The sequence below is a fragment of the Aplidium turbinatum genome, chromosome 9 (genome assembly GCF_918807975.1).
Source record: "Aplidium turbinatum chromosome 9, kaAplTurb1.1, whole genome shotgun sequence".
NCBI classification, from domain to species: domain Eukaryota; kingdom Metazoa; phylum Chordata; class Ascidiacea; order Aplousobranchia; family Polyclinidae; genus Aplidium; species Aplidium turbinatum.
The window spans coordinates 11975524-11990097 of record NC_137480.1 but is presented as its reverse complement, the minus strand read 5'-3'; the positions used below and the strand labels follow the sequence as shown (position 1 = coordinate 11990097).

Genomic DNA, 14574 nt, shown 5'->3' with positions numbered 1-14574 from the left:
GTTGTAATGATCCGGATATATTTTGTTACATTTGTGGATGCTTCATGTTGAAGTCTCAACAATGCAATATTACCACGTTTGTAAAAAGGGCATATCTTGCTTACTTTAAAGTCAAGTTGGGAGACCAGGACAAAAGCTGGGCTCCTCATAAAGTGTGCAAGACCTGTGTTGAATGTCTGAGAAGTTGGTCGCAAGGAAAAGGTTCACAAATGAAATTTGAAATACCCATGATTTGGCGAGAGCAACGAAATCATGTTGACGATTGTTATTTTTGTCTTGTTAGTGTGAAAGGGTATAACAAAAAGAGTAAACATCGTTTGAAATATCCAAATCTGGATTCGGCATTGCGGCCAGTTCCTCACAGTGATGAAAAGCCACTGCCAGTATTTACATCACTTCCAGAACTACACGAAGAGGCTATTTCGTCTTCAGAAGCATCGTTTAGTGAAGGAGAAACTGAAATTTTTCAACCAGCACCCGAGGATCTGTCAGACAAGCCTTCCCAGTTTAATCAGATGGAATTAAATGATTTAGTGAGAGATTTGTATTTGCCTAAGCAATCTGCGGAGTTATTGGCATCAAGGCTACAGGAAAGGAAACTTCTCAAAGCTGGTACAAGCGTGACATTTTATCGCAAACGAGAAGAAGAACTGCTTCCGTATTTTGCTTCCCACAATGATTTCGTTTATTGCAACAATATAGAAGGGCTTCTTCTAGAAATGGGATTACCACAGTATGATGCCGACGAATGGAGACTTTTTATTGATAGCTCCAAACGAAGTTTGAAGTGTGTTCTACTTCACAATGGTAACGTGTACGGTTCTATTCCGATAGGACATTCGGTGACAATGAAAGAAGAGTATCAGAACATCAAAACCGTTCTTGAAAAGTTAAAGTACCATGAGCACGGTTGGCTCATCTGTGTAGATTTAAAAATGGTGAACTTTTTGCTGGGGCAACAAAGTGGCTACACCAAATACCCATGTTTCCTATGCTACTGGGACAGCAGGGCCAAAGATCAGCACTGGAATAAAGAAGAGTGGCCTCCAAGGCTCACCTTGACACCTGGAGACAAAAATATCATACGTGATCAGTTAGTTGATATCAAAAAGATCCTCTTGCCTCCTCTTCACATCAAACTTGGTCTCATGAAACAATATGTAAAAGCTTTGGATCATGAAGGAGAGTGTTTTAAGTATATATGTTATGCTTTTCCTGGTATCAGTGAAGAGAAAAAAAGAGCTGGGATTTTCAATGGACCACAAATCAGGCAATTGTTAAAGGATGAAAATTTTGTAAAATCAATGTTGCCATTCGAGGCTAGAGCTTGGAATGCTTTCGGTGCTGTTGTGAGAAATTTTTTGGGAAACAGAAAAGCGGAAAATTATAAAGATCTCTTAAGGGAGCTACTGCTTAGTTTTGAAGATTTGGGATGCAGGATGAGCATCAAAGTTCACTATTTGAAGAGCCATGCGGATGAGTTTCCAGAAAACCTTGGGAAAGTTAGTGAAGAACAGGGTGAACGTTTCCACCAGGATATTAAAATTATGGAGGAACGTTATCAAGGTCGGTGGGATTGTCATATGATGGCCGACTATTGCTGGAGTTTTAAAAGAGAAATTCCAGATGCTGCTCATAAAAGAAAGTCCCTCAAAAGAGCATTTTTAAGCTTATAAGTGAAGAGTTCATATTTTATGAAAGCTCTTTTTTTGACTGTTTCTGAACTCGTCCTGCCCAAGTCCTTTTGAGTCAATCTTTATTTTGGCACTTTGCTATTTCTGTGTGTGTCTTCAGAATTTCTGCACTCCATTGGAATATCTATGTGCATATTGTGTGAACTGTAGGCTATAATTCAGATAATACCTTGTCAAGTTGTCACTGTCCTATCGACATGTTCGTCAGCATAATGTAGCGTTTGGTGTTATTATGGTTGCTCTTTTGCATGCCTATTTTTTATTCCAAGGCATGAAATTTTAATAAAGACAACGCAAATTTGTGTGAATATAATATAGAATACTTGTTTGCTAATTAAAGCTACATTATTGCAGGTAAAACAGTGTTTATTGCATCAGAATTCCTTGTTTTGACAACAGAGGGGGGGCAAAAATTGATTTTTTTCAAAAATTAGGCATATTTCATATCTCAAAAACGTGATGTGATAGAGAAAATCTGAGTTGATTTTCGGATTCAGTGCCCCAAAATTAGCTAAAATGAGTTGTCAAAACCCAAACCTGAAATTTTGTGTAGACCAGTGTTATCTGTCTTTCAGGTTGGTAGGTCAATGCTTTCCACACAAAAGTTTGTATTAAACAATTAAAAAATACATGCAGAGTTGTGATAGCTAGATGGGTCATGATTGTATGTAAATAGTCACTGTTTTCTTCAACTACAATTCATTCCGGTTTGCTACTATTCAGAGAAATCCCAGTTCGGAGAAAGTCTTTTTTGAAAAATTCTAAAATTCCACTGCGCCATCTGTTCATTCGAAGGAGTTTGCTTATAATTGAGGTTAACCAAGTAAAGCATCAGAGAAAAAGTCTCAACTAAAAATAGTTATCAAACAGCGTTTAATGGTTAACAATAGAGATTAATTAAATAAACTCTTAGCCAAAAAAGCAGTAAGTAAGTAAAAGTCTCAGCAAGAAAAAAATAAACAGTTATCAAACATTAAATGGCCTTCGGAACTTCTTTGCGGTAGGCAGGCCATGTTAGGCCGTCTTCCACAAGCCAACATTTCTCCATTCCGTTGGTCTTCGAACTGCTTTTCGCTCGCATTCGTATTATTTTTTCACCAACAAGGCAAGGTATGAGCGTCGCCGCGACCTAAGAAAACTCGAAGACTAGCTCTACACCTACGTGGGAAGCAGTGCATTTTAATACACCTGCAAATATGTTTCAGGTTCTTGTTTGTGTTGTTCTTCTCTGAGTGAACGCAAAAACACGATATCAATTAACGGATTTTATAAATACAATTTTTAACAGATTTTTTGTTTTGGCTGCCGGGCGCGAGAAGTTATCCACCGGGAGTCAGCTCTGGTAGACCATGCTTGTTCTCCAAAAAAATAAACGAGCTTAGAGGCCTGCTATGAGTAGCTTAGTTAGGCCTACAGCGAATCCGATTCGATATATTTCCGCCATAGAAAATGAAGCAAACGCAAAATAAAGTCAATGTTTTGTTTGCGACAACAGATTATACCTTCCCCATTAAAGCGTATAGTTTTTTGCAGTTATACACTGTATATTTATTTTTCTTGGTCGAAATGCAGAAGAAACGATATTGTGGAAATAAAATACAATGACATAACTAATAAAAGGAAAAGGTGGCAAAGCCGAAATGGTTTAAGACATGCATGCAAAGATCCAATTCCAAATTGCCCATCCATACTTGTTACGCATACCACAGTTGACATATTAGTGGCGAATCTGGCAATTGCTTCCTTAAAACGTAATAAATTAACTTTATTAGCCCAGGCAAGCTTGTGGCTGGTGGACAGCTTTACAGAATCAGAAGATAAATGTGTATCTACTCTCCACATGTGAAGCAAAAATTTGTTTCAATGTTCAATCAACCTCGTCTTGAACTACTTGGTCTACCACTCATACTTGTTGCAGTCGCTCTTGCCAGATGTGCTATTTGCTAATAACAGAATACAGCAACTTGAAAGCTACCTCATACAGTTTAAGCTTCCAAAATCAATACTAATTTTGACCAAGCATAGCACTGACTGTGTATTAGTATTGAATTACTTACTTGGGCATCTGAATTACTTAGAAATGATTGTTAGTTTGTCTTGTAAAAATTTCTCGTTGACCAGTGTTATAGGTTAAATTAATTCCCTAACCTTTTGCGTGGGTATGGAAAGGTAAACACAGAAACCGCCTACCTAAATAATCCCTACAAATTTTCGAAAAAAGCTGTCTTCGAAATGGGAGTTCTCTGAATTGGATTCGCCGAAACCGGACATTCCGATTCATTCTTTAGCCGACCAACCTGTAAAATGGGAAGTCTATGACAAAATCTTTAGAAAGATTCACATAAGAATGTAAGGTCCAGCGGCGCATGGGTTAATAAAATAGATAGGGCTGTGGCAAGCACCAAGCACTCAGTCAAATACACTTTACTCGAAATAGCACTTCAATCACCCCGCACTACAGTGTGTGGCTGTGGCCGTTTACCTGGCTTGTGCCTACTACGTGTCTGCGCTTATGTCGTGGACTTCTTTTAGCTTCATCTGCAGTCACCAGAAGAATATAAGAAAAAAAGTTTGTGGCTAATGTGAACGACCTCATTCCGTATTTAGTAAACCATGTTGAAATTTTTCGTACTTTGCTTGTAAAGATGCAGGAGCCTTGCGCTCAGCCCATGATTTCAGCAACAGAAATCAATCTGAACCAGCTTAAAGTGCCTCTGACAGGAAAATAAATTCGCTAAATTTACCTAAGATACCAAAGAGATGACACTAACAAACTTCCCTAACCAGCAAGTCGTAAAAAATATCAACAGGCTACTAAGTTACACGCTTGCAAACTTTCGTTTACTTTCGGCAAATCTGGCACTCATTCAATTGCGAAAATAAAAACGGCAACCTCGCTGTGACGTCACCATGGGTGGGAAGGATACATTCTTTCTCTGTGGTGAGTTGGTAAGGTATGGTACGACTGCTCCAAAACGTCAATGTGTCGGGCTCTATTGGTCTAAAGCATGTGCAAAATGAGAATTACCGAAATGAAAAAGTCAACTTATTATTACTATCAGGTTTAGATCAAATAGATTGAGTTTATTTTTATCAAACAGCATCTCAATTCAATTGAAATTGCAGTTTTTCTAAACTCTTGTAGGGCTACAATTTGGATAATTTTTTATTTGTCTTAATCTGGCTATAGCCATTTGCAGTGTAACAGCAGTATCTCACAGACAGTACCCTTAATTTATGGTTGAGGTAATGCCTGGAAATTGCTGTTTATGTGACAGAGTCAGTGACAAAGACGCGTGCTATCTTTTCATGCTTTCAAACAAAACAAGGTGCTGAGAAGAAAATAGTAAAAGTTTTCTTCAAGTGTTCGAAAGTGGGATGGACCATACAAAACTAGTCGTATATGTTCTCTTCATTTCAATGGAGATGATTTTGTTAACACCACCAACCCGATTTGGATCTTCTCAGCAATGAGTGGCGTGCTGGGAACTGTAGGTGGTGCGTTTGCCACAAGTGCGAGTCTATGTCCCAGCCCAATGAATGTGTATGTTGCCATGAAGTGCCACAGACGAAAGCACTTTTGAAGAAAGACGCATCTAGTTGTGTCACCAATTTGACCAATTTTGAGGCACACTTACATCCTGCAGTTCTGAGGACTTTTTTTATGAGGAGCAGGAAGAACTGGAGAAAAAGCAATAAACCGAAAGGAGAAAACGGAGACCTATCGAAAGAGTAAGGATGCTACATTAGGCTAAAAATACTCTAAATGCTAAAGAATGCACACTAAACAAAGTGATTTTATTTCCTTGCAGTCTGCAGACAGTATCGGTAATTAGTCGCTTACAGGCATGTATTGGAGTGGATACTACAAGGTGGTGCTCTCGGAAGCAACAATCGGATTGTGCTGCCGTCATGCATTGTTTGGCGAATCCGAAACAATTTTAAAGTCCAGATGGCCGTTACACCGGATTTCAATGGCCAACTGAAGGCACATTATGAGAGAGAGAGAGAGAGAACTTTTATTTATTTATGAATCGTGATGAATGATGATAAATTAAATACGAATGATGACTCATACGATTTCTTCATTTTCACTTCAAGTATATTTTAGGTTTTGTAGGAACGTATCCAGTACAGTTTTATTAAACTGCAAAAAACAATAAATCTTCGAAAAAAGCAACCGCTTGTACCAACTCCGACCAAACTGTGATCCACCAATTACATCTAGAAAGCATTTGTTTTATTCGTCGCTAACGACGCCCACCCAGGATGACGTAACACCACCAAAGTCGTCCCAGAGCAGTGAAAAATGTAGTTTCGCCTGTGGTGGCGCTGCGGAACTGTCATTTTGTATAAATTTCGCCCTAACCAGTCGGTCTTCGAGGTTAAGATTAAAAAGTTCGCTAAGCATAATTCTGCGCTAGAAAATGCTTAGCAAAGTTACTATACTTGGGTCCAACCTGTCAGAGGCACTTTAAGCTAACATGAACTTAATGTTTAATGCACTTCTCTGTCCGGCTCTGGATTGTGATTGGCGAAACCTGGTTGTTTTCATAACAAAACAAAAGAATTATGTAATTTACCGCCATAACACCTTCTCTTGCTCTCTTCAAGGAATTTTTGACGATTTTCAATGACAATCAACTGCATAATCTCGTATTTAGCCTACTTGTTAGAAATGTCAGTTTAGATCAAAACTTGCCATTATTCTTCTATTCTCCCATCTCAGTCGGTTATCGAGCTTAAGGACATGTGTTTTCATCACGACCAGGCCCTCGGTCAAATCATTATCTTCATCGTTCCATACGTTGAACTTTTTTACTTATATTTTTAAAGGCATTGCTGCAAGTGGAAATGAATCTCCCATGGAAACTCCAATGTCGCTCCCAGAGGGTAAGTCATGTCTTTAATTGTCAATAAAATTTCGTTTAATTAGTGCTCTACCTGTATATTGGGATCAGCTTTGCTTTACAACAGCGGTTCTCAACCTATGGTCCGCGGACATTTGCCTGGTGGTCCGCGTGCAAAGTCTGAAATCGTTGTTTTTTAACCCTTGAAATCTATTTTTGATCAGGTCATCAAAGTTGTTAATTTTATCAAGGCTCATCCACTAAATTGTCGTCTCTTTGGTTCATTATGTTCAAATATGAATCTTTAATCAGGAACAGCTACTGATGCATACTCAAGTTCGCTGGTTATCAAGGGGAGAAGTGTTTAACAGACTGTTTGAGTTACGTGACGCTGTCAGAGAGTTTCTTAGAGAAAAAATCCAAGCTTGTTGCTCATTTCAACGATAGCTTTTGGGTTGCTGTTCTGGCTTACTTGGCTGACATTTTTAAACAACTGGATAAACTTTTATCGATAAACTTTTAAAATTATATTTTATCGCCTTTCAACAAAATATTTGAGACAATCATTCACAAACGCTTGGCTAATTTCTGGGACAAATATAAACTCTTCTCCCCTTTGCAATTTGGATTTCGCAAAAACTACTCAACCAATTTAGCAATTACTCACTTCCATGAAGATATCATAAATGAACTAAACAACAATCACATTGTGTGCTCAGTATTTATAGATCTCAAAAAAGCATTTGATACAGTTAATCACGAAATCTTAATCGACAAGTTGAATCATTATGGCGTAAGGGGAAACGTTAAAAACCTTATTCATTCCTATCTAACCAATAGGCAACAATATATACATTAGGGTGTTTCATTTTTTCACCACTTTTGAAATTCAAAATGCCTGGGGTCCCATCTGGTGGTATTTGGGGAAAAAAGTTTACACCCCAATTTTTTTTCAATTATGACGTCATATTGAGGTGGTCCACGAGGTTTGAAATTTTTGGGCCTCAAAATCTCGAAATTTGGGCGTATCTCCGGAACCACACATCATAGATCGACAAAATTAGTATCAAAATGCGCAGAAGGGTCGGTTTCCTATACCTGATGTAGAGAATATTAAGGTCTATCTGCTTGAGAAAAAAAGTTATTTCAAAAAATCTGATTTTCGGTCTATTTTCTCCTGATGAACAGAGATCAGGTGATCAAGATAATAAGTTTTTCTGTATTTTTCCACTCTTGGAAGCTGTTATTGCGTAGTAATAGTTGGTGTTAAGGTTTCAGTACTGGGCTTGTCTAGTCTTGCTATCTGGTTAAGCAAAGCCCCATCTTGCATTGCTCCGGGTCCCTTCTTGGCGCCGTCCACAAAAGAAATGACGTGGGAAAGATATATTTCGTTTATGTGGGACATACATTTAAGGGTATGAATATCATGACCAACTTCATCATTATAATAATTGACCAGTCGAGTATTGACTCCGGACTTTTTTCCTGTATTGAGAGCAGTCGTATCAGCCATGACTGAATATACTTGGGATAGGTGAACTCTGCAAGCCTCCTGGATGATGGTGTCAAAAATCAGTGCTGCAGTGACCGACACAATTTTGGGAAAATATTTAACAGCAAGCACACTTTCGTGCTTCATGCCATTATCATCAACAAGTTGACCCAAGAAAACGTATCGATCTATTTTATCGACAACGCGCCCATCATAACATAACTGCATGGCAGAAGCTGAGTTGAGAAGGTTCTCACTTTCCATCAGAGATTTTTCTCTTGTTTTTTGTCGTTGGCGGTATACTGTCGAAGGTGCTGCAGCTATTTGATCTTTTCCAAGAACCGACCTCATAAGATCTGACTGTTGGCGTACCGAAGTCATCCTACGATCAGCAAGTAAACAACTTCTATCATTTATTGAAAAAGAATGTACTTTCTTGTACACTTTTCCCCCAATAGCTGGTTTCAGAGGCTCGTATTCCCTATCATCTTCCTAATTCATATCCCCATCAGAGTCGCTTTCGCTACTGTGTAGACATCTAACTGCTTCATTTCTTTTTCTTTGTTTCGAACATAGTAATGCCGATGCTTTGGCAGATTGTATGCCAGAAGTGCTCGGTTGTTCAACTTCACTGCTCGTTTCCCACCTCCTTTTATGATTTTCCCGTTCTAAAGCCTTTTCTACATGGTTGACATCTACGCCACTGATAAGCATTTTTCAATCTTTTTGCTGATCTTTCAAGAAAGCGATTTCTTTCTCCTGGACTCGGTTTTCGAGTTCACAGGTGCAAGAGAGTTTCTTTTGAAAAACAACCAGATTTTCGGAGATCGAACACTTCACTTACATGCACATATATCGAACAAGTTCTGTAACCATTCTTGATTAACCTCATTACCTCTGCGTTTCATTTCTTTTTTTCTTGCTGCATTGTACTTCTCTATCACGTCTTTTAACTTGGCTTCAATTCTCTGTTTGCTAAGCACTGGAAGACCAGTTTTGTTCCATATGCCAACTACATCTTTCAGCAGTTCATCTTTCAAATCTTTGAAATAGAGTACCGTATTTTCTTCAAAAACTTGGGATTAGTTTCGGCTACCGTACTCTCTTCCTCAAGTAAAAATAGTGATGATTATATCTGAATTAAGGGGAAGCACATTTTTCTCCGATTCCTTGAAGTTTTGCATCGACTTACTAATACTTGGCCTTAATGCCATAATGACACTTAATCAAAATCTAAAGCAGGTGAGCATACATACCTCTTCCTCAACGGTTACATTATAATATCCTCGACGAGGAATAGCCATCATCATCATTATAATAGCATTACCTTCAATTATTACCCTTTCGTCTCTTGCAAAACGAACAAGGACTATTATTACGCAATAGCAGCTTCCAAGAGTGGAAAAATACAGAAAAACTTATTATCTTGATCACCTGATCTCTGTTCATCAGGAGAAAATAGACCGAAAATCAAATTTTTTGAAATAACTTTTTTTCTCAAGCAGATAGACCTTAATATTCTCTACATCAGGTATAGGAAACCGACCCTTCTGCGCATTTTGATACTAATTTTGTCGATCTATGATGTGTGGTTCCGGAGATACGCCCAAATTTCGAGATTTTGAGGCCCAAAAATTTCAAACCTCGTGGACCACCTCAATATGACGTCATAATTGAAAAAAATTTGGGGTGTAAACTTTTTTCCCCAAATACCACCAGATGGGACCCCAGGCATTTTGAATTTCAAAAATGGTGAAAAAATGAAACACCCTAATATACATGGCGGGGAAATCAACTCTTCTCGCTCAAATATTACTATTGGAGTTCCTCAGGGCAGTGTACTTGGCCCCTTTTTGTTTTCAGTTTACATAAACGATCTTCCCGATGCAACTAATTTGAAAACTCTACTCTATGCTGATGACACAGTTCTCTATTTGGCTCAAAAAACTACCAGCAACCTCCAGCCGATAATGAATAAAGAATTATGTAAACTCTACACTTGGCTTGATAACAATCAGTTGACACTCAACTTGAGTAAAACTAACTACATACTCTTTAACAATAAAAAGACTACACTCTCCGATATGCAAATAAAATTAAATGATACAATAATTAAAGAAGTCGACCACACGCGCTACTTAGGAATCACAATAGATAACAAACTCAACTGGAATAAACACATTGATGGCCTCTCGAAAAAACTATCCTCTTCTTCAGGCGTACTGAGCAAACTTAGAAAATTCACTACTAGAAAAGTTCTAATCAATATTTATTATAGCATTGTACACTCGCACCTACAATATGGAATTATCAACTGGGGATGCGCACCCACAAAATACTTGAGTAGAATTCAGGTTAGACAAAATAAGATAATTAAAATTGTTACAGGAGCATTTGAAATGAAAACTAAATTACTGCCACTCTATCAAGAAAATAAAATACTAACTGTTAATTCTATTTATAAACTAGAAATAAGCAAATTTATGTACAAATTTTATAATAATAAACTACCGGAAAACTTCAAAACTTTCTTTACACATGTATTATCTATTCATTCGTATAACAACCGACGTTCAAGTTCCAATTCACTTTATACTAAACTGGCAAATACCCAATTATTTCAAAAAAGTTTAAAATGCATGGGAATCAAGGTATGGGACAGTTTACCTCAAAATATGAAAAAAAAACATGAACAAAGGCTTCAAATATTTCAGTAAAATGTGCAAAATTCACTTCTTCAATAATCAAGAGCTATAAAAACGACATCCACTACCTGACTATGTTAATTGTTATTATTGTTTGTAGTATCTGTATTTGTTTTGTTTTTCCTGTTCTTCCTTCCTTCTTTTTTGTGTCAATCTGCAACAATATTAACAACGCAATACTTTCTTTTGTGTAACTATTTGAATGAGAGAGTGCAGACTCGACGACCTCCTACGCCTTCAGGGCTACGGTCTTTCGCACTCTCTCATTGGATGCACACTGTCAGTTTTTGTTTTATGTATGTTTCGGCGTTTCGCATCCAAACAAAAATAAAATGACCATCCATCCAATAAACAACTGTTGATGAATTTTATTTCTGACCATAGTCAGTCACTGCAGGATCAATTTAACTTCTACTTTGGTGATTTGAACGTTCAGAGTTTTTCGTGAGTTTCCAGTCCCTTTCTTGCACACATTGATTTATTAAAGTTGCCGTACCAACATTGGAATTGAACCAATTCATTGAACTGACCTGTGACACTACTTTGAATATGTTGCATCCGAGAGTGAGCATGATGAAATTATGGATAAGCTACAAGCTTCACATGAGCATCCACAACTGTCTCAAAGCTATGAAAATAATTTTACCTTTTGCGACATCTTGTCTTTGTGAATGTGGATTTTCTGCACTGGTTACAATAAAAACAAAGTATCGTTTACGACTTGAAGTCGAAGATGAACTCCGATTGAGTCTTTACGTATGTATATTAGGGTGCGGTGAAAAATCAAAATTTTAGAATTTCAACAAAAAGTATGTCTTAAATGGTGGCCCTATACCTAAAAACATGTCTGATGGTGTTTTGGAATTGTTGCACCCCTAACTGTCCGTGCAACCTTGGAAAGTTGTATGCAGGGGGCCCAATATCATAAAAAATAACATAACTCATGATCCATGCGTCGTAGAAAGTCAATTTTTGGCTCTGTGGAATCAGAAACACCATGTTTCTATTTGTTCTAACAGAACTTTTAGCTCTAAGAGCAATAGAATTTAAGTTATGCTCAAGTATCTAAATTTGAGACATATTGTGGGCAAAAATACCACAAAATAGACAAGTTAGGACAAATAAATGACAATATTTAAACAAGAAAAATTTTCATTTCTGTCATGTGTCAGTGCTTGACTGTTGAGCTTACACTTCAAATTTCGATAATGGAGCACTGGCTTATAGTATACTGTACAAAACAATGATGCAAAATTGTGTATGATGCGCTCAAATATTTTGGGACAAGAAACTTTGTAGTTTGGGCTAATTACCGGTACTTAAGCTAAGCTCTTTAAATGTTGTCACTTGACTAATCAACGTGTGGTACATTAATCATGAGCAATACATTACACAATCATAAGCAGTGCATCAGTACACACAATACAATGTGTTGTCAATTTTTTTCTAAGAGAGTTTGTCGACAGTAAGTTGATGCTTAGTATGAAACTTTTTCAAAAATTTTCTTGATTTGATGCACTGGCATATCATGCCAGATCTCGTTTTTCAAAATCAGCTACTGCTCCAGCAGCTTCAGTAACAAGCTTGACATGTCTCTCTACTCTTTGATTGTGATAGGGATGCTTTAAACTCAAATGTTTGTCATACAGCACGTTTAAATCAGCTTTACTTGAGTTCTTGACAGCAGGTGGCTCTGTGATGCTTTCGAGTGCCAAATCAGTAAGTTCATGATATGACTTTGCCTTGACATTAAATTTTGGTGAAACAAATTTTCGATTTGCTTGGTTGGAATTATCAACATCTTCAACAATCACATCTTCTTCTTCTCGATGCCATCCAGAACCCTTTCCAGAAGTAGAGCTATTTCGTAATGCTCGTATTTTATTTACACCCAATCTTCGAATATCATCATCCTCGTCACACAACATTGCAAGCAAGATGTTTTCGTGGTGGCCAAAATAAGCATTTCTTTGAAGAGTTTTCAAGGCCTCATCTTTTACTTGCTGGTTTGAAAATTTGATAACACGCTGCAACATTCTGAAGAAATACTTACTGCCATCAGAAATCTTGTTGCTGAGTTTGATGTCAAACCAAGAAGAAAAATATACTTTCAAACAAAATTCAGCCAAAACTTTAAGATTCTTGGATGGTGTTGAAGTTGAAACATATCTTCGAAGAATTCGTTAACCACCGATAGTGCACAATAGGTCCTACTTCCATAAATCTCAAATTCTCATCCACTTCTCCTAAAACGATGCACCAACAAATTCTATAAGCCTAGAATTGGTCTGAACTTAGATCAGCAGTAACGTCATTTGGTAAAGTCGGGAAAGTGGAATATGGAAGTGGCTGAAACTCTGCAATAGGCCATTCGGAAACTGAACCGCCAATTTCTTTTCCAATTGCACCTGAAAAGCTGTCCGGACTTTTTGTGCAACCATCTAGTAAGGAAAAAACATGTCGTAATGGCAGTTCATTGCAATAAAGTAAACAAATTACCCATTGCAATGGGCATTGAAGGTGTCTCTCCAGGTTTACAATACAGCCATTGATATTGCCAGTGTTCACAGCAGTTCCATCACAACCAATAATTTTCAGTTTATTTTCCAGATCAGTTCCTGACAAGACATTATGCAAATTTTCAGCAAGTGTTTCTCCTTTACTATTGCTTGTTGTAAAGTGTGTCAAATAAACTTCCTCTGGCTCACCCACAACAACGTAGTGTTCTTCCAATTTTGTAGACATTGAAGTTTTTCCGGTTTGTTCTTTTACCAAGGTTAAAGTTAAATCCTTTCTGCCATCAAAATAAATCGCATCCACCAGCTGAAAAAAGTTCTCTTCGTTTACTCTGATTTCTGTTCTGAACTTTTCTCGTTCTCTTCTTAATTTTGATGGGTCAATAACCATTGACCGGTCATTTTCGGTTATATATCCAGCATCCTCAAGTGCACTGTTGGCAATAGCTGCTCCTGCCCTGTCAGAAACTAAGTAACGTTCACACATCTGTGCTAGTTTAGGCCAATGTTTTCGATTTTGATTTTTTTGGACATAACTAGATAGGCTAAAGGAATGGCATATTCAGATGATGACGAACATACTGACGGTGATGAACCACCTAAAGCAAGCTCATGCGCAGATGCTGAAAAGTAGCATAATATTAATGAAAGTTGTGTGATTGTGATGTAACAAAGTGCAATTGTCAAAATTTCAAGTTATTTGAGACATAAAAAGTGATGAAACATTGAAACTAAATGCAATAATTTGTGAAAATTTATGACAAGTGAGATAATTGGGCACTGAAATTCGATTTTTACGCGTAACTTAAATTCTATTGCTCTTAGAGTAAAAAGTTCTCTTCGAACAAATAGAAACATGATGTTTCTGATTCCATAGAGCCAAAAGTTAACTTTCTACGACGCATGGATCATGAGCTATGCTATTTTTTATGATTTTGGGGCCCCCTGCATACAACTTTCCAAGGTTGCACGGACAGTTAGGGGTGCAACAACTCCAAAACACCATCAGACATGTTTTTAGATGTAGGGCCACCATTTAAGACATACTTTTTGTTGAAATTCTAAAATTTTAATTTTTCACCGCACCCTAATGTATATTACACCTCGTTTGGATATGCTGTGCTAAATGTGCATTGTGCAAGCTCAAGGCTAGCTCTAAATGTAGCATTTTTTCTAATACTAGCTACTGTTTATGACTTAGCAAGCAATAAGTGACATTTGTTCGTTACAAGGGAAAGAGGAAGGGGAGGGGAGTAGTAGTCCGTGACTGAGACACAATTTTTTTAAGTAGTCCCTAAGTGTCAAAAGGTTGAGAAC

General features: G+C 37.5%; 2 protein-coding genes across 2 annotated transcripts in view; one reads left to right on the top strand and one right to left on the bottom strand.

The window, feature by feature from the left end:
- LOC145776686 (uncharacterized) overlaps nt 1-14574 on the top strand; it is a 52740-nt gene that overhangs the window by 30901 nt on the left and 7265 nt on the right. Inside the window, exon 22 of the mRNA XM_082587917.1 lies at nt 6531-6587. Within this exon, the coding sequence (XP_082444043.1) occupies nt 6531-6587 (57 nt within the window). The remainder of the gene's footprint in view (nt 1-6530; nt 6588-14574) is intronic.
- On the bottom strand, nt 7409-9621 carry LOC145777758 (uncharacterized). The gene is made up of 2 exons (XM_082589203.1): nt 9548-9621; nt 7409-8382 (listed from the first exon to the last, which is right to left on the bottom strand). Exon 2 carries the CDS (start codon nt 8298-8300, stop codon nt 7788-7790), a length of 513 nt encoding a protein of 170 aa, XP_082445329.1. The 5' UTR covers nt 8301-8382; nt 9548-9621; the 3' UTR covers nt 7409-7787.